General features: G+C 34.3%; 2 protein-coding genes across 2 annotated transcripts; both read right to left on the bottom strand.

Annotated features, from left to right (window-relative positions):
- Positions 1-10,492: 10,492 nt before the first annotated feature.
- LOC141602522 (polygalacturonase inhibitor-like) lies at positions 10,493-11,946 on the bottom strand. Its single transcript, XM_074422766.1, has one exon. The coding sequence runs from the start codon at positions 11,904-11,906 to the stop codon at positions 10,710-10,712; it is 1,197 nt and encodes a 398-aa protein (XP_074278867.1). The 5' UTR covers positions 11,907-11,946; the 3' UTR covers positions 10,493-10,709.
- Positions 11,947-16,274: 4,328 nt separating this feature from the next.
- Positions 16,275-17,463, bottom strand: LOC141600732 (polygalacturonase inhibitor 2-like). The gene is made up of 2 exons (XM_074420978.1): positions 16,863-17,463; positions 16,275-16,714 (listed from the first exon to the last, which is right to left on the bottom strand). The coding sequence occupies exons 1-2, from the start codon at positions 17,461-17,463 to the stop codon at positions 16,275-16,277; spliced, it is 1,041 nt and encodes a 346-aa protein (XP_074277079.1).
- Between the last annotated feature and the right edge of the window lie 1,619 nt (positions 17,464-19,082).

Here is a 19,082-nt window from a genome sequence, read left to right on the forward strand (position 1 = left end):
GCTATTCTGTCTCTAAAGTAGTTCTGGATCTATTTGGCTATTTGGGTTCAAAACTGTCACTTGTAACACATGTGAGTGGTTATTGTAACATATAATTGTTTCTTTGTTGTATCACCTAATAGTTTGTTGTTGTAACAGATGAGTTTTTTTATTGTAACACATAGGTAATGTTACTATAATACATACAATATTAATTACGGAGTATTATAACTCTTTTTATGTAACACTAGTTAGCTATTTACTATAACATATATTTGGTTATTGTAACACATTTATCTTACCAATCCGCAGTCCATATGATATGAGTTCTACCACAATCGAACAAAGCTCATATGTTTTAATATTTTTGAAAGCCAATTAGCTCAAATGGTAGAGCATTGTGCAATGCACAAGATGTGGGTTCGAGTCCCATATTGGTTATTGAATACTCTGTACTAGTGTTACACTAAGGACAAACTAATGTTACATTAAGGACAAACTAGTGTTATACTAATGGTAAATTAGTTCCTCTAAAGTAACACTGAATTTTTTAAAATACTATGCAAGTCAACCATGTTATTGTAATGGTTTAGTCGTGTTATAATAATGGGGTAACTATGTTACAATGATGGCATAATTGTGTGTTTTCAAGTATGAATGATGTGTATTTATTTACATTGTTTTGGAGTATTAGACTGGAATAATGTATTATAGACGCCTTCGTATTCTACTTCGTGTCATTAACGGCTATTAGCTCAATGGTAGAGCGGTGTGAAATATTATACAAAGGTATGGGTTTGAATCCCATGTAGCCTAGAGTTATAAGAGTGGTCACAACGAGATAGTCAATTGAGATTCATCCTCTCGATAATCACTCACAAGATAAGACATTAGTCCCACACAACCAAGGCACCAACCATGCATTTAATCCTCACTTGAAAAAAATTCACTAGCACTTTGCAGCACACATGGATTTGATTAGGCCTAAAATTTATATGAAAGTGATAGTTTTAGAACTTTTCTTCTTGCGACAATATATGCCTTAAAAAGATAGAAGCCTCGAAACAAATTACATACGTGCACGGTTAAAACAACGAGACAAACAATATCTTCGTGGACTTTATCTGTGTTATAATAATCAAGTAGTTGTGTTACAATAACTTTCCAAATCTGTTACAAATTAAAATATAAAAGTCATGGTACTATATGATGATGATAATGTATTGTGTGTTTTCCTAGTTGATTAATCTAACGAAGAATAAGTACAAATTGTATTCGAAAAAAAGGACTCGCACTACAATCATGAAACTAGAGATGACCTATGTGGGATTCGAACCCACATCATTCGCACAATTGTGCGATGCTCTACCACTTGAGCTAATAGGCTATTTACCGTGATTAATCAACGAATACGTTAACGAGTCACGGCTACCCTCTTCGATAATGGCTTACACAAACAAGCTATTTAATTATCAAGTATAATAATAGTTATGATAGTGAAGTAGAGATAGTAACAAAAATTAGTTAAGGCTCACACAAAGCAAAGCGGACCCAAGAAGTCAGTAAATACAAATCTCAGTTGTATATTCTTTGTGAGCAACAAGTACTTCCATATCCCTCCTGCAAGGGCACTCAGGGAACCTCCTGCAACTACACAAGTGAAGCAAAATGAGCTGGTCAGGTCACAACTGCTCATCCATGATGGTTGTCCTGAACATCTGCCATGTGTTGGCCGATGCTAGCACGATTCCCTTCCCGTACACGCCCACGTGTAAAAAATCCCCATCGGTTGACGGCTTAGCGAATGTGGCAAGTCTTGATGCAACACATGAGTAAGTGTCAACACAGGAGTACAACTCCTCATCTGAATCCCCTAAGATGAGTTGGACCGTTAACCTTGAGCCCTAGCCTGATAGCTGGCACTAAGATTGATCTAGAGAAGATAGCCTCATTGAGTGTCCGAGCACGTCTTTTAGGGTCGTGTAGTGTAGCTGTCCATTTTGTCTCCACATGAGAAATGCACGTGCCTAACAAGGGACATAGCAACCTACAAGAATAAATTTGCTAGCATTACTACCATAACAGAAGAATCCCGAACTTGCATTAAAATGTAAAAGAAATCAATAAATTTTCTACCATTACTACCATGAATTAACTTTAAAAGATGACACACTTGTACCCTTATTACAATGACACACTTATACAATTAAAGTAACATAACTATATCTTTATAGTAACATACTTTGACATTAGAGTAACACAATTGTTCTTTATAATAAGTCAATAACATAATAATACCATTATGATAACACACTTGTATCATTAGAGTAACACAATTATTCCTTATTGTAGCACAACTATACCATTATGACATCTCATTTCGCACGCCCTAACAAACAACAATAATGTACCACGAGTTGCACCATGGCTGCAGTACAAACAAAGAACTCATATATGCCAGCCTCTCTATTCCTAACCCCTAACTTAGTTCCAAAGGAAACTTCAAAATCCACCATCCATGGCAGTCTTTCATTTCGCACCCCATGACAGAAATGTCACCAACAAGTTTCCTACAGTCTTTTTTAATATCAAGAGCTTCACCTCTACCCCCAAAGAAAAGAAAGACACATTTCCACCATTATTGTAATAACACACTTATACAATTACAACAACATAATTATCTTTGTTATAGTAACACACCTATAACATTAGAGTAACACACTTACAACAACATAACTATACTATTATAGTAACACACCTATAACATTAGAGTAACACACCTATAGCATTATAGTAACACACGTACAACAAACATAACTATACTATACAGTTATAGTAACACGCCTATGGCATTAGAGTAACACATCTTTAGCATTAAAGTAACACATCTATAGCATTAGAATAACAAACCTATAGTTCATCTTCAATCGAAATGATATAAAAACCTGGATAAATGTCATCTTCAATCGAAACCTGGTGCGATAGAGTAGAAGTAACTGTGGACATCAAAAACAGAGACCTGAAAAACAAAAACGTAGTGATTAAAAGCTTGAATCGATGAAAAAACAATTAATATTCCAACGATTTAAAAAGTACAATTAAAAGCTTGATTCGATAAAACGAAATTTAAAGATGAATAAAGATTGTAAAAAACGTGTAGAAAATACCTGAATTGAAATGAAAATTTACACTAGTTGAAAAGAATATTCGAATTGCAAATAACAAAATTCTGAAGAAAATTATGAGAAAACTTACCATAACAATGAACGGAAAGAAGTCGATTGAAAATTTGAGCATGCTTGAATGAAGAAAACGAAGAGAAGAATCAAAAATCTGCAATTGAAACGACAATTAACCATAGATGCATTCGAATTTTTATTTTTTTTTTAAGAAATCAGCAATTTAATCTTGATGAATAACAAATCAAGAGTAAATCGTAATTTAGGGTTACGGATTTGTTCATAAATGATAGTGACAAACCTTATCCAAGAGCAACAACAACTTGATCTGTTGTGACTTGTGAGCATCAAATAATTTCCGAGATTTGCATAGCCATAGAAATCGTCGTTCGAAGTTTCCCTTCACAACTTTGTTTTGATATGAGAGAGAAAAAGTAGACAGAGAAAAATAAGAGAATATGAAATAGGGATGAAAATGACGATGACAGAAGAACAAAAGGGATTTTATATGGCATAAGCAAATTACAAATCTACCCTTACTTTAGGCGCATCAAATCTGAGCCATTGATGAAGTATGATCGGATGGCTTAGATTGGTAGGACGGACTCACCCTAAGAAGCTAGACTCTCATGATCCTAACTCTATATATATATATATATATATATATATATATATATATATATATATATATATATATATATATATATATATATATATATATAAAAGCGGGTTGAAACGCTGTGGATGCGCCACGTGGCGTTTCAACCTTAATTATCGTCATTTATTTCAACTAATCCTTAAGTATGAACATAATGAATACTGCAATCTCAACAAATTATTAATTATAGTTTAATAAATATTACGGTATTTATTAATTATATTAAATAAGTATTGTTATTTGATTCTAAATTTATTAAAAAAAATATTTGGATAAAAATTCTAAAATGTAAATCATTACGTTTATTTTAAAAATTGCTTTCAATAGAGTATAATTTCCGTTATATTAATTGCAATATTTTGATATGTATTGGTAGTGTCTATATATAAAGCTGGGTTGAGAAAATGTGGATTTAACACGTGTCAATTTTTTTAATAAAGAGAAACTTACTTGAATGTTTTACATTCATACGTGAATTGAATGTAACATTTCCAAGAGAATAGAAATTAAATTTAAATTATAGAGAAGATAATTACAATCGTATTTCCAAGATGCATACTCAATGTAAAAGACTAAAAGGAATGGTTGTGTTCCCATGTTAATTAACACATTCATGGTATCAAACTATCAATGATCTATCACATTCATACCTATTCAAAGCCCTTTGAAACAAATTCACACACTATAAATACAAGTTTTTTCTTCTCACGATATCACACTTCTAAACCTTTTTTTCATTTTCATAGACAATCTGCAAAAAAAAAAAAAGAAAACGAGAAACTAGCCATAGTTATGTTCACATGTATGATACCATGAATATGTTGAATGTAAATCCATAATGATGACTAGAAGGTTAAAGCTCAAAGTATCCATATTGAGAAAGCTTTCAATGCGAATAAGTACAAATTAAGTACATCGGAACTGCATTGTACAACCTCCTCTTATTTAGTTTTTTTCTCTTCTATGCATCTCTTGCATGGTACGGATACTTTGAAAACACAAACATTATTCTATTCATAAACCAACCGGCGAACATCAGAAGAGATCGAGTAAATGTGGTTATGGGTCTGTGTGAGCAACTTCCGTGATTGGGAAGGAAATTTGATAGAGCATGCATGTGCGTGAAGCCGTGAAGGAGGTATAGAATGGTGGCCTGGCGAGAATTGTTGTGCATTTTAACACAAAAAATGAGTATTATTTAAAAACTACTCCCATCTTTCTGTATAATGTCTTCATTAAGTGGAGTGTTTTCAAGCTTGGTCAAATATATATATATTGGTAAATAATCTTTACTTTAATCCATTATCAATATCAATTATTAATACACTATTGTCATTGACTTGCACTTGAAAGCATTAACATTAATTTGGTCTTAAAATCTTAATTGTGAGTTTTGTTCAACAATGCATTCAAATGTAAGGTCTTAAATTATTTATTCTTCGTTTTTTAACGGCTATCTAATTTAATTGCTTTTGGTTAATTTGTGGTTAATTACTACTACACTCCATATATTTATCAGATGTCCCCGAAAGAACTACACTCCATATTATTATACGTATATGGTTTAACTTTGAGGTCTTGAGATATCCGAAAAAAATAGTAATATTATATTGCCGAAGGTTCTCTACACAAATTGCGAGGTGTTTTGGTTTGAGTAAATTTCTCCTCTCTTAAAGCAGTGTAGAAATGTCACTTATAGTTGGGGTTTTATGATGAGGATGACATGCCATCATTAACTTCTCGGGGTTTATTAACCGGGAATGAATCGTCATGAAAAGAGCCGACATTTTCCGTGACTCACCCAATGGAATTTTGAAGTTTTTGCTTAATTGGGGTTCAAACCCAAACTATTTAACAAAATAGGGCGGGTTTCAAACTATTTGCCAAAAATGGGTCCACGTCACTATTTTCGCGTTTTCCCTTTTTTTTTTTGGAAATTCTACATATCTCGCTGTCTGGGACAGCGAGATACTACCGATGCCAAAAACAAAAACAAACAGTATGCTACTTATTTTGGACATGTAAAGGCTCGTTGTATGCGTTAGCGAGAAATGGCATTTAGTTGATTCTCGCTATGTTTTTTTTTTGGTTACAAGTTGATTCTCGCTATGTGGGACGACGAGATAGTGACTGCCATAACTTACAACTATTCTGACCTTGTGCACTTCATGTATTAATTCCCTTTCTCGCTGTTCAGCATGGCGAGACATTAGAGGGGTTAAAAAAAAAAGTTCAAACGACAACTTCCAGGAGCATGCATTAAGCTCCACTATAATTAATTACCTAAACCTGTAGGTAATCATCAATCCAGCGGCAACTAACGTTGATCACATGAATGAGTTTGAAATTCACAACCGTTTCATTATATAAATAAGTTTGAATTTCATACAAGATAAGTATCCTAAAATTAAACCAAACTAAACACAACCATGTATATCACATAATTTCTATTCTTGACGACTTTTCCCTTTTTTTCTTGGCCTTGAAGATGATGCGCCTTCTTCACTCTCTTGGCTTGGTGGAAATTGGAGACGGTGCTCTAAATGGCGGAAGTTGTATCGTGGAGGGGATGGAGGTCTTGGCTCTTCATAGTTGACAAGATGCCCTTGATTGGTAGTGCGCAAGGCGTTAAGTGACATATTACGCATTTTTTCAATCAATGTACAATAGCTCAAAGGGCCATCGTCCAACATATTCTCAAGCATTGTTGTCATTGTGTTGTAGTTGTATACGTTGCTCTCGGTCTATATTATGCAAATCAACATCATTAAAAAGTTACATGATAAAGTTAAATAAGTAAAATTGATTTAAAGCTAAGTAACTTAAAACGACTTACTAGTGTTTGATAATCGGCGGCGGTAGGGTAGTAGTAGTGATGATCCTCGTAGTCGTCATAGACTTGGTTACTATGTGGAGCAATGCGTTGACGAGTGATAGGGATGTACCATTCATAGTACTCATTGTCCCTAGAGCTGGCAAAAGCTGACCCGACCCGACCCGCCCGAAACCCAACCTGATACAACCCGAAAATTGGGTGAACCGAAACCGAACCGACCCGCCCCGAACCGACCTGATAACTGATAATAGCCTTATTTTCTCCAACCCGAACCCGACCTGAACCGACCTGTGACCCGATATTTTCTCAACCCGATAGATGACCCGATAATGAACTAGCTTAATAATGGTTTAAATAACACCAAATTGACATTCATCTTAATTATTTTCACTTAAAACTACAATTAGTACACCTACCTATTATTTAAACATAAAATTACCATCCAAAACGAAATTTATAAGATAAAATATATGCTGATAACCTGACCCGACACTGACCCGACCCAACTTGCCACCCGTTGATGACCCGACCCGAAAACGACCCGACATGAACCGACCCGACCCGAACCCGTCACTGACCCGACATAACCCGAACCCGATATGACCTGACCCGCTTTAACCCGACCCGTAACCGACCCGAGTGACCCGATTGCCACCTCTAATTGTCCCGGCTCATTACCCCGGAGTATTGGGCTCCCCCTTGAACCGTTTTTAGCATACGGTTGTCCCATTGCCTTATGTACATTCTATGTAGGTGGGCAAAATTCGTTGTACAATTCCCTTGTCTGCTAACATTATGCAAATCCACAGAAGTATTACAAATTGTGATAAAACAAGTTTGGTGTTAAATCTTTGGCCTACACAAAATTCTCCACCATTTACAAATTCAGCATAGACCCCGTCTATCCAACTATTAACAAATTGCTCGTTAATAGCATGAAGCCTAGTAAACTCCCCACTAGGAGCGGAAGGTGTAACAAGATCTTCACCATCATCATCATCATCATCTTCATCCACCTCATTTACCAAGATATCATCCTCATTCTCTTCAAACTCATCCCCATTAACATTTCCATCAAATTGATATTGATCAACACTATTCGCCGATAAAGAGACACAAAACATAAAATCCTCTCCCCTCATTACTTGACTTAACATGTTTGAAAAGGTTAAATTACTTTCAGTGGAGAAAGGATTAGGAATTACATTAGATGGTTGAATTGGTGTAACCTCAATATACAAATCCATAGAGGCCGCATTTGAATGATAAACACTAGCCCATAACGCCCTTAAACCTCGAGCATTATCTAAAGACAACAACTTATACCCTTTCACAGTAGGATACTTCATCTTAATTTTCAAGGCAAATTCACTACTATCAACCTCTAATTCATCACATATTAAAGAACAAACTTCATTAAAACTTTGATTGCTACTAACAAACACAAAAAATTGTTCTCCATCCTTATAACCTACATTTTCTCCTTCAATCATTATCTCACCATTACAATAACAACACAAAGGGTAATTGATTTTCTCCATTTTAATTTTTTCAAAACAAAGGAAGTAAGTAAAACAATTTTAAAACTAAAAACAGCTAACAAATCTAATGTATAGACCGAAAATTTACTCTAATATGCAAAAGGGAGAAAATACATATAATCTAATTGCAATGAGTAGGATTTTAATAACAAGAATGAAACTTGTTTACCTCTTATACTGTGATTGAAGAGATGAATGATGGATTAATTATAATGATTTGCAGGGATTTTCGACTATTTAGGGTTTGGTGTGATTTGGGGATTTTTTTTGTTTTTTAACGTTTAATGAATGGGTAATGGGGGGAGTGCTTCATTTTATCACTAGACCCGTATTTTCTCGCCGTCCCACATAGCGAGAATCAATAAAATGCCATTTCTCGCTAACGCATACAACGAGTCTTTACATGTCCAAAATAAGTAGCATACTGCTTGTTTTTGTTTTTGGCATCGGTAGTATCTCGCTATCCCAGACAGCGAGATAGGTAGAATTTCCAAAAAAAAAAATAGTTTGAAACCCGCTCTATTTTGTTAAATAGTTTGGGTTTGAACCCCAATTAAGCAAAAACTTCTGGAATTTTCAGGTCATTTTGCTCGAGTGCCAATTCGAGTTTCACATTTTGATAGTATTTTTTCAACAGAATGCCGAACAGACAATCATAAGATGAGTTAATTTTCTAGGGTTTTTGAGTTTTCTAAAAGAGAGATAAGGTAGGAGTAGGATAAGGGAATACAAATAATTGTAAGAATGCATAAGTTTGTTAGGTTTGTTGAGGCTAAAATTATTTTGTAGAAGATTTGTACATGATTCACCAGAATAAGTTGGAATAGTTTGGTAAATAGCAGAAGTTGACCATAATTATGTAAAAAGAGCATAAATGGTTATAGTATGACATACAGTAAAATATTACTCCACATTTATTACTAGAAATCCATGAAAGTAGTTTTTGTAGAAAAACAGTTTGTATAAATTCTTAAAAATATGTTTACTATCTTCTAAAAACAGTATGAAATTCCGTTTATGATGTCTTCTGAAAACAACATGAAATTAAAATAAAAAAACATTATAAAAAAGGGGAGTATAAGTGTATAACTATATCGAGATGCCATGTAAGTTAAACAAAAACTAAAAGGGATGCATGAGATGAAAAGGAGGACTATTGGATCTTTATAATGCAATAGAATAATTAACTTATGTATCAAGACTCAAGAATAATTCTGTGTATTCAGTTGCTCTTCTAATTAAAAATTTGAGTGTTTTTTACTAACTGAATATTAAAACAGGCCGTGCGAAGCACGGGATTCTACCTAGTTGGCCTATGAAATCGGGTATTGGGCCGGATAAGTAGTTAGAGGCAAGATATATAAAGGGTCTCAAGTTGGGTTAATTTGCCTAAGAATACGGGTAGAGGACCGGCGAGTTTATTGTCAGAGAGATCGAGGGAGGTTAGACCAGTTAGCCGGCGTAGGAAATTGGGTATTGGACCCGAGAACTTGTTGGAATAGAGGTCTAGGTTTCCCAAGTTAGTGAGGCGACCCAAGAAGCTAGGGATTGGACCACTTATATTGGTCACAGCTATGCTCAAGGACGAGAGGTTGGTGAGTTTGCCAATGTAGTGTGGGATTGGAGCGGAAAGGTTGGTCATAGAAATAAAACTAAGCCCGCGAAGGGCTGGAAGTTCGTCCAAGAAAGGCCGTATCCTATCGATATCTTGAAGTCCCCCAAATAGTAAACCACTTATGCGGCCCTATCCGTCGCAGTAGACGCCACGCCATGCTCCATCTGGATCACCACAATCGTTGGCGAGATCCCATAATTTGAGGGAAGGAGGATTGCCTAAGTACGCTTTGATGTGAAGGAGCACGTGTTTGTCGTCGGCATTGCAGACATCTAAATTTTGAGAGTATGAGAGATTGACAAAATGTGAAATTAGGAGCAAAGGGAGTAACATTATTAAGTGGATGTGCGAAACTGGTTGACTCATTTTGTGCATTTCTTGTTGAGAACGTTTAATCAATATAGAATGAGACTAGATGTTATGACTTTATACACAAATGGGGTGCCAGCCGTGCCACTTGATAACAAACAAAAATCTTTGTAGCTTATCTAAAGATCATATGACAAGCGATATGAATATACGAATCCACCAGACTTGGATCCTCTCTATTTTTTTTTATACCTATTTTAAATTATTAATTTCTTTTACTTTATTAATCACTTACATTATTAGATCGTTTAAAAATAAAATTCAGATAATTAAAAGGAAATAAAATAAAGAGGATCTTGTAATCACACGGTGATTTTAATGCTGATGAGGTTTGAATCAAAGTTATGAACACCGTCTTGGGCAATTGATTAGACATAGGCCATCCATTGAGTCGTTTTTCCTTAGTCAACCGTGCAAAGCCAAAGCAAAGAAAATGATGAAAACATTATAAAAATTAATGAAAATTGAAAATTCTAAAGCAAGAACAAGGTAAATGAAATTTAACTAACAATTTTGATGCTAAGATTTGCAGTTATTTGCAAGCAGGTAATGGACCACCACACAGACACTTGTTATGACTGAAGAAAATTGGATTAACCCGTTTGAGATGTCGACCATTTGGGATCGGACCACATAGTTCATTGTAAGTGATATCGACGTACTTTCCGTACTTTCCAAAATAATCTTTTAATCGATAGAACAATTTGGGTAATCTCCCATATATGTTATTGTGGCTTATATTGAAGGTGAATAAACGTGGGGCTAAGTCTACATTCGTAAGATCGAACTTGAACTGATTGTTGCTTATGTCTACTTCGATTACACCCTTGTTGCTTTTGTCTATCAAAAACGTGGCATCCCCGGTTAATTTATTGTTACCGAGCCTAAATATGGCTATGCGGCCACCCGCGAGAGATCTAGGGACTGGTCCGGTTAATTGATTGTTAAAAAGAGATATGTAAGTGAGTCGAGTAAGTAAACCTAGAGATGTTGGGATACGGCCTGAAAACTGGTTGTTATATAAAACAAGGCCATTAAGATTACTAAGCCGTTGGCCTAGAAAATCGGGTATTGGACCGGATAAGTTGTTTGTGTGAAGGGCAAGGGTTTCTAGACGAGTTAAGTGTCCCAAGGATTTGGGTATTGGGCCAGTGAGTTTGTTATTCGAGAGGCTAAGGAAGGTGAGCCCCTTAAGCCGACCCAAGAAGTTGGGTACTGGACCGGAAAACTTGTTATCGTAGAGGTCTAAGTTGGCTAATTTAACAAGACGGCTTAAGAAAGTAGGGATCGGGCCACTCAAATTGGTCGTGGAAAAGGTCAAGGATGTGAGATTGGTAAGTTTGCCAATATAGCGTGGGATTGGACCGGTTAGATTGGGAACTGAAAAAAAAGTAAGCCCGACAAGGGCGGGAAGTTGATCCAAGAAAGACGGGATCTTATAGATATCTTCATTCCAATAGAATGAGAGAGATATAATGCGTCCATCATAGTTGCATTGAACGGCATCCCATCCATCCCTCTGGACGCAACATTCGTTGGCAATGTCCCACGAGTTAAGGGAGGGAGGATTGCCCAATTGGATTTTAATGCGAAGTAGCGTTTTTATGTCGTCGGCATTGCACATTCCTGGAAAACCAGGAATTTGAGAGTTTGAGAGAGTGACAAAATGTGAAATTAGGAGGAAAGGGAGTAACAAAAGTATGTGCTTGTACGAATTGAGTGGACTCATAATGAGTATGGTGTTTTGATGCTCTTTGTTTGAAACGATTATTGAGCATACTAAGATTAATTTGGTAGATGATATGATCAAGTTTATAAACAAGTTGAGTGCATTTATGATAAATACAAAAATTAAGGCTGCCTTGTTCCAGGAAGGTTTCAGTAACGTATCCTAGTTAAACCACGTTTGCACGGTACCATATTAGTCAATTGTCAATTTACATGTAAAGAATTAAGAAGTACGCAATTGAGCCGTGACCAAAGTAGTGATGGGATTTTTAAAATGAGCTCTTACCGTATTAGTCAATTGTCAATTTACATCTAAATAATTCCTTATGTATGTTACAATAAACATAATTGTCATTATGGGCTTATTGTTTAATTATTTTTTGGGATATTATACGGTATACCCCGTGTTTTTCAGTTTTCTATGTTGTACACCTACATTTTTGAAATTCTATGGTATACCTCTAAACTTCTTACTAATTCTCCATAATAACCTCCTTCAAATCTCCATTAACTTTATCACTATAAAACAGCCGCAATTTGACCTTTATTTTGACTCATTAATGTTATATCACCATTCAATATGAGAAGTATCACAAATAACTTTTAATAAGCGCAAAATACTGTTAAAAACATTCGTTACGAAGCAAGAAATGATAATGGCGATTTGATGAATTTGAGTTAAATTTATATACTATTTGGTGCGTTAATGGTAATTCGGCAACTAATAAGTAAATGAGTGCGTTATCGAGTAATTGGAATGCTAAATTGACGATGTAATAGATCAATTAAGAAATTAGGCTAGCAAAGACAATGAATAAGGTCATTGTATAGACTAATGTATAGAGTTTAGAGGTATACCATAGAATTTCAAAAATATAGGGGTATAACATAGAAAATTAAAAAACTCGAGGGTATACCGTAGAATATCCCTTATTTATTTTTCTTACGCGCATGATAGCATGGTACATGTAACTTTGTAAGGTTAGATAATGCACACTAAGAACATCAAAAGCAATCAATAGTCACAAGTTACATATTACCATTTAATGCTTTAACTAGTGTAGGTCAGCGCAAATGCGCAAATGGTAAATATAGGCCTTTTAATTTTTAGTGGATTACTTATAGATGTTAAATTTATATCGCACGAAATTTTTATAAAAAATAATTAATATTAAAATTAATCAAAAGAATTGAATAATTACATGAATTGTGTTTTTATGAAAATATTTTTACATCAAATTATTTAAAAAAATATATTTTTTCGTCATGAAGTTAATGATAGAAGATACGGTTTTTATGTATAGATTATTTTAAATGAAAAATTAGTTTAATAAATGAAAATCTAATTTGTTTCCATATATAAGTTTGAGCAATTTGGAGGGAAAGCTTTAGAGAAGTTGTATTATCTTACTATATAGTAGGAGGATTTATATTTTTAAATTTGCACCTCATTAATATTTATCAATTCACTCCATTGTATTTTGATATGAAACAAAAAAAATTGAAATGGAAAACTATGTAAGTTGTGAATTTTTTTTTAGTGAATGTTTGTTGTCACGAAGCTAATAGTAAGCATATGTCAAGTTATTCTCTACAGTAATAATTATTGCATTACTGAAAAATTTAGCAACTTATACTTTATAGTTTAATATCAAATTTATTTTATTTTAATGAAAAAATCATAATTATGAATTTATTTAAAAAATTAGAGTTTATTTATAAGAATATATTCATTGAAAAGATAATAATGTAATGAAAGAAAATTTTATTTATTACCAAATTTAACTAGATGCTTTTTGGAGGGAAAATTAAGATAATTTTTATATTCTCCATAATAACCTCCTTCAAATCTCCATTAACTTTATCACTATAAAACAGCCGCAATTTGACCTTTATTTTGACTCATTAATGTTATATCACCATTCAATATGAGAAGTATCACAAATAACTTTTAATAAGCGCAAAATACTGTTAAAAACATTCGTTACGAAGCAAGAAATGATAATGGCGATTTGATGAATTTGAGTTAAATTTATATACTATTTGGTGCGTTAATGGTAATTCGGCAACTAATAAGTAAATGAGTGCGTTATCGAGTAATTGGAATGCTAAATTGACGATGTAATAGATCAATTAAGAAATTAGGCTAGCAAAGACAATGAATAAGGTCATTGTATAGACTAATGTATAGAGTTTAGGGGTATACCATAGAATTTCAAAAATATAGGGGTATAACATAGAAAATTAAAAAACTCGAGGGTATACCGTAGAATATCCCTTATTTATTTTTCTTACGCGCATGATAGCATGGTACATGTAACTTTGTAAGGTTAGATAATGCACACTAAGAACATCAAAAGCAATCAATAGTCACAAGTTACATATTACCATTTAATGCTTTAACTAGTGTAGGTCCCGCGCAAATGCGCGGTAAATATAGGCCTTTTAATTTTTAGTGGATTACTTATAGATGTTAAATTTATATCGCACGAAATTTTTATAAAAAATAATTAATATTAAAATTAATCAAAAGAATTGAATAATTACATGAATTGTGTTTTTATGAAAATATTTTTACATCAAATTATTTAAAAAAATATATTTTTTCGTCATGAAGTTAATGATAGAAGATACGGTTTTTATGTATAGATTATTTTAAATGAAAAATTAGTTTAATAAATGAAAATCTAATTTGTTTCCATATATAAGTTTGAGCAATTTGGAGGGAAAGCTTTAGAGAAGTTGTATTATCTTACTATATAGTAGGAGGATTTATATTTTTAAATTTGCACCTCATTAATATTTATCAATTCACTCCATTGTATTTTGATATGAAACAAAAAAAATTGAAATGGAAAACTATGTAAGTTGTGAATTTTTTTTAGTGAATGTTTGTTGTCACGAAGCTAATAGTAAGCATATGTCAAGTTATTCTCTACAGTAATAATTATTGCATTACTGAAAAATTTAGCAACTTATACTTTATAGTTTAATATCAAATTTATTTTATTTTAATGAAAAAATCATAATTATGAATTTATTTAAAAAATTAGAGTTTATTTATAAGAATATATTCATTGAAAAGATAATAATGTAATGAAAGAAAATTTTATTTATTACCAAATTTAACTAGATGCTTTTTGGAGGGAAAATTAAGATAATTTTTATTCTCTTAGTAGTAGGGGGGATTGCTTAAGTTTAACTTAGAAAATATTGAAAATATATAACCTTTGAAGATGAGGAAACAAAATTAAATTCACTTTTTTTTTAACAAAGTGTTCAATTTAGGAATTATTATAGGAATTATTAATTTTTAATGTAAATGATGTATGAGTAGTTTGGCTGGGAAAAATATAGTGGTGGTAGTTTTTTATTTTTATTTTTTTTGTATAAATGAACAATCAACTTTATTAATGGTTTTTTTACATAGTTGTTCTGTACACATTTTACTCATTCATGTACTTTTTTTCATAATATTTTTATACCTTACCCTTCCCTTACCCCAAACCCTTTCTTCTCTCATTCATCAAAACATAATCAATTTTCTCCCCAAATTTTTGATTATAGATCTCAATTCTCATTTTAAACAATAAATTACTTCATTTTATTAATAAATTACATTAATTTTGTTTGAATTAAGTGATTCAATATTGATTTTCTACATTAGGATTTAAGTTTTTCAATTAGGGTTCGTCAGAACGGTGGTAGTGGGGAGAGTAATATTTCACGATTGTGTACTTTCAACTTTTGTTCATTGTTGGGTGGAATTCTATCTTTCAGTAGGGTATTTGGATTAGTTGATCCTTAATCTTATATCCCATCAAGAGGAAAGTTGATTTAGTTTGTACTGCTTCATAATTGTATGTCGATGATTTCGACTTGTCCCTGTGCCCCTGGGCTTTGATTTTGGGATTTTCAATCCTGCTTGTAGGTAGATTATCTTCATGTACTCTGGCATATGGACAATGGGTGGTCCCGTGAACGATGGAGGGTGGTGGCACTAGGCCGTGGACTAGTGAGGAAAGGGATTGTGAGTTACGTTCTTTTTGAAAGGGGAATGAGATAAGTGAATTTTAGTGAAAGTGGTAAAAAAATATGAGAGGGGTAATTGTGGAAAACATGTATATAATTGAGTAAAATCTGTCCATAAATGAGGATCGACCACCCTTTTTTTATTAAGTCCAGTTATACATTGAGTGTCTCTGTTCGACCATGTAAAGTTAACAACACTTCACAATACACTTACAAGTTACAAGTATTACGGAGAAATAATTATACAAAAGAAATATTGAAAATAACAGGAAACAAGAACAAGGTTACTTAAATTGAGTTAACATTATTTATGTTTAAATTATTGCTAGCCTTAGAATTATTTGCATGCAGGTAACGGACCACCACATAAGCACTTGTTATGAGCAAATAGGTTTGGATCAACCCGTTTTAGCAGTCGACCGTTAGGAATTGGACCACATAGTTCATTATAAGTGATATCAATGTACGTTCCTAAAAAATCTCGTTTTCGATAGAACAATTTGGGTAGTCTCCCGTATATCATATTGTGGCTTATATTCATGGCGTATAGTCGTGGAGCTAAATCCACATTTGTCATATCGAACTTGAATTGATTGTTACTTATGTCCACCTCAATTACATCGTTATTGCTTTTGTCTATTAAAAATGTGGCGTCACCGGTTAGTTTATTGTTACCGAGCCTAATAACAATTATGTTGCCGCCCCCAAGAGATCTAGGAACGGGTCCAGTTAATTGATTGTTCAAGAGGGATAACCATGAGAGTTGAGTGATCAAGCCTAGAGATGACGGGATTGGGCCTTAAAAATCGGTTGTTGTGTAGGATAAGCGTTGTGAGATTAACAAGTCGTTGGCCTATGAAATCTGGTATTGGGCCGGATAAGTAGTTAGTGTGAAGAGTAAGGAACCCAAGTTGGGTTAATTTACCTAAGGATATGGGTAGAGGACCGGTGATTTTATTGTTAGAGAGATCGAGGGTGGTTACACTATTTAGTCGGCGTAGGAAATTGGGTATTGGACCCGAGAACTTGTTGGAGGAGAGGTCTAGGTTTCCTAAGTTAGTGAGGCGGCCCAAGAAGCTAGGGATCGGGCCACTTATATTGGTCATAGCTATGGTTAAGGAAGAGAGGTTAGTGAGTTTGCCAATATAGTACGGGATTGGACCGAAAAGGTTGGTCATATAAACAAAACCAAGCCCTCGAAGAGCGGGAAGTTCGTCTAGGAAAGGCGATATCCTATAGATATCTTGAAGTCCAAAAAATAGTAATGAACTTATACGGCCCTCTCCATCGCATTTGACCCCATGCCATACTTCCCATGGACCTCCACAATCGTTGGCGAGATCCCACGATTTGAGGGAAGGAGGGTTGCCTAAGTATGCTTTGATGCGAAGGAGGACTTGTTTGTCATCGGCATTGCACACATCTAGGAAATCAAATTTCTGAGAGTACGAGAGATTGACAAAATGTGAAATTAGGAGCAAAGGGAGTAACACAATTAAGTGGATGTGCGAATTAGGTTGACTCATTTTGTGCATTTTTTTGAGAACGATTTAGTCAGTGTGGAGTTAGACTAGATGCTATGACTTTATACATAAATGGGTGCCACTTGATAATAAACTAAAATAAAGGAAGGCTCGTCCAAGGCAGGTCTTTAAGTGGTACAATTAAGCTTCAACGAGGCTCACTCATTTCAAGGAAAGTCTTTGTAGACTATCTAAAGTTATGGCAAGCGATATCAATATTAGATGAGGCTTAGATCCATTTCATTTCTTCTCTATTTCTATTTTATACCTATTTTAAATTATTTCCTCCGTTTCGATCTTTTATTTACCTTTAATTTTGACACAAATACTAAAAAAAGGGTAAGAGGATATTTATTAGATGACAGGTGGACCAAGTATGGAGGATCCAATTATCTATCAAAGGCATTTCCAAAATAAAAAGGCAAACAATTGACATGCCAAAATGGAAACAAAAATATATGCAAACAAATGACCCGAACATGGGAGTATTATTTTTTCTTTACCTTATTAACCATTTGCATTATTGTTAGATCTTGCCATGAAATCAACTCAACTAATACTTTAAGGTGATGGTTGGAGATATAGAAATGAGTTATACTCTAACATGTCCCCTTACATGACGAAGGCCTTATCCCCACTGCTAAGATATGAGGGATGATAAGATTTGAACTCGTGACCTTTTCGTCACAATGACTCTAATATCACTTAAGTAATCGGCTCTCATGACTGATATTATATTTATCATGAAACCAACTTAGCTATATAATCTTACGACGACGATGGTTGGAGGCCTAGAAATAATTTTATACCATTCAACATTTCAAATTGGGATATAGCATGCACAGGACTAAGTGATCGGTTCAACTGTTAGGGTTTACACTTAATCCGTAGTCACGTCAGCTTAGATATATTGGTACTCTTTCTGTTTTGCAATTTGATATGTTGCATTAAGAACGACAGTAATTTGGAACTGACGATCCTAACTTGCCTAATGAAGCAAGTAAAGAGCAAACTATTAGAGATACATTAGAATAATATATTGATTAGGTGAATATTATGAGGTATCATAATATTCTAAAGATATTTAGGAATAAATTTCTCTACCCTCCTCCGCTCTTTAAGTTGGTGTGCCTCCGCCGATGCCGCTGAGTTGATTGTGTTCACGCCGCCACCGTCATCACACTTGCCGCTATCCAGAGTTGATAAAACAACCCTCTTTGCCATGTTGCTTCGACAACCGCCACCGTTCTAAACCTCCACCGCATTCCGCTATTGCCTTCTCCTTGTCCGCCACAGGTTTGCCCTAGCAACCACCCCTGCCTAACGGGTCGGGTGGTATGACTCCGCCGGTTTCGACCCGCACGGCCAACCACACCTCCACAGGATCGAAGTGCCTCTCAGATGTGTGCTTTTGTCTTTGGTTGAGTAGTATTGTTTTATTTTAATTGTACCGTTGAGTTTGCTTCGGCCCTAACCGTTCGGTGTTTCACGAGTTGTTTGGGCCCTCGTGCACCATTTTTTATTTTCTGCTGAGTCGGTGTTTCACGAGTTGCTTCGGCCCTCGTGCACCATATTTATTTTCTATTAAGTCGGTGTTTCACGAATTGCTACGGCACTCGTAC

This window comes from Silene latifolia, chromosome 9 (assembly GCF_048544455.1).
Source record: "Silene latifolia isolate original U9 population chromosome 9, ASM4854445v1, whole genome shotgun sequence".
In the NCBI taxonomy this organism is placed as follows: Eukaryota; Viridiplantae; Streptophyta; class Magnoliopsida; order Caryophyllales; family Caryophyllaceae; genus Silene; species Silene latifolia.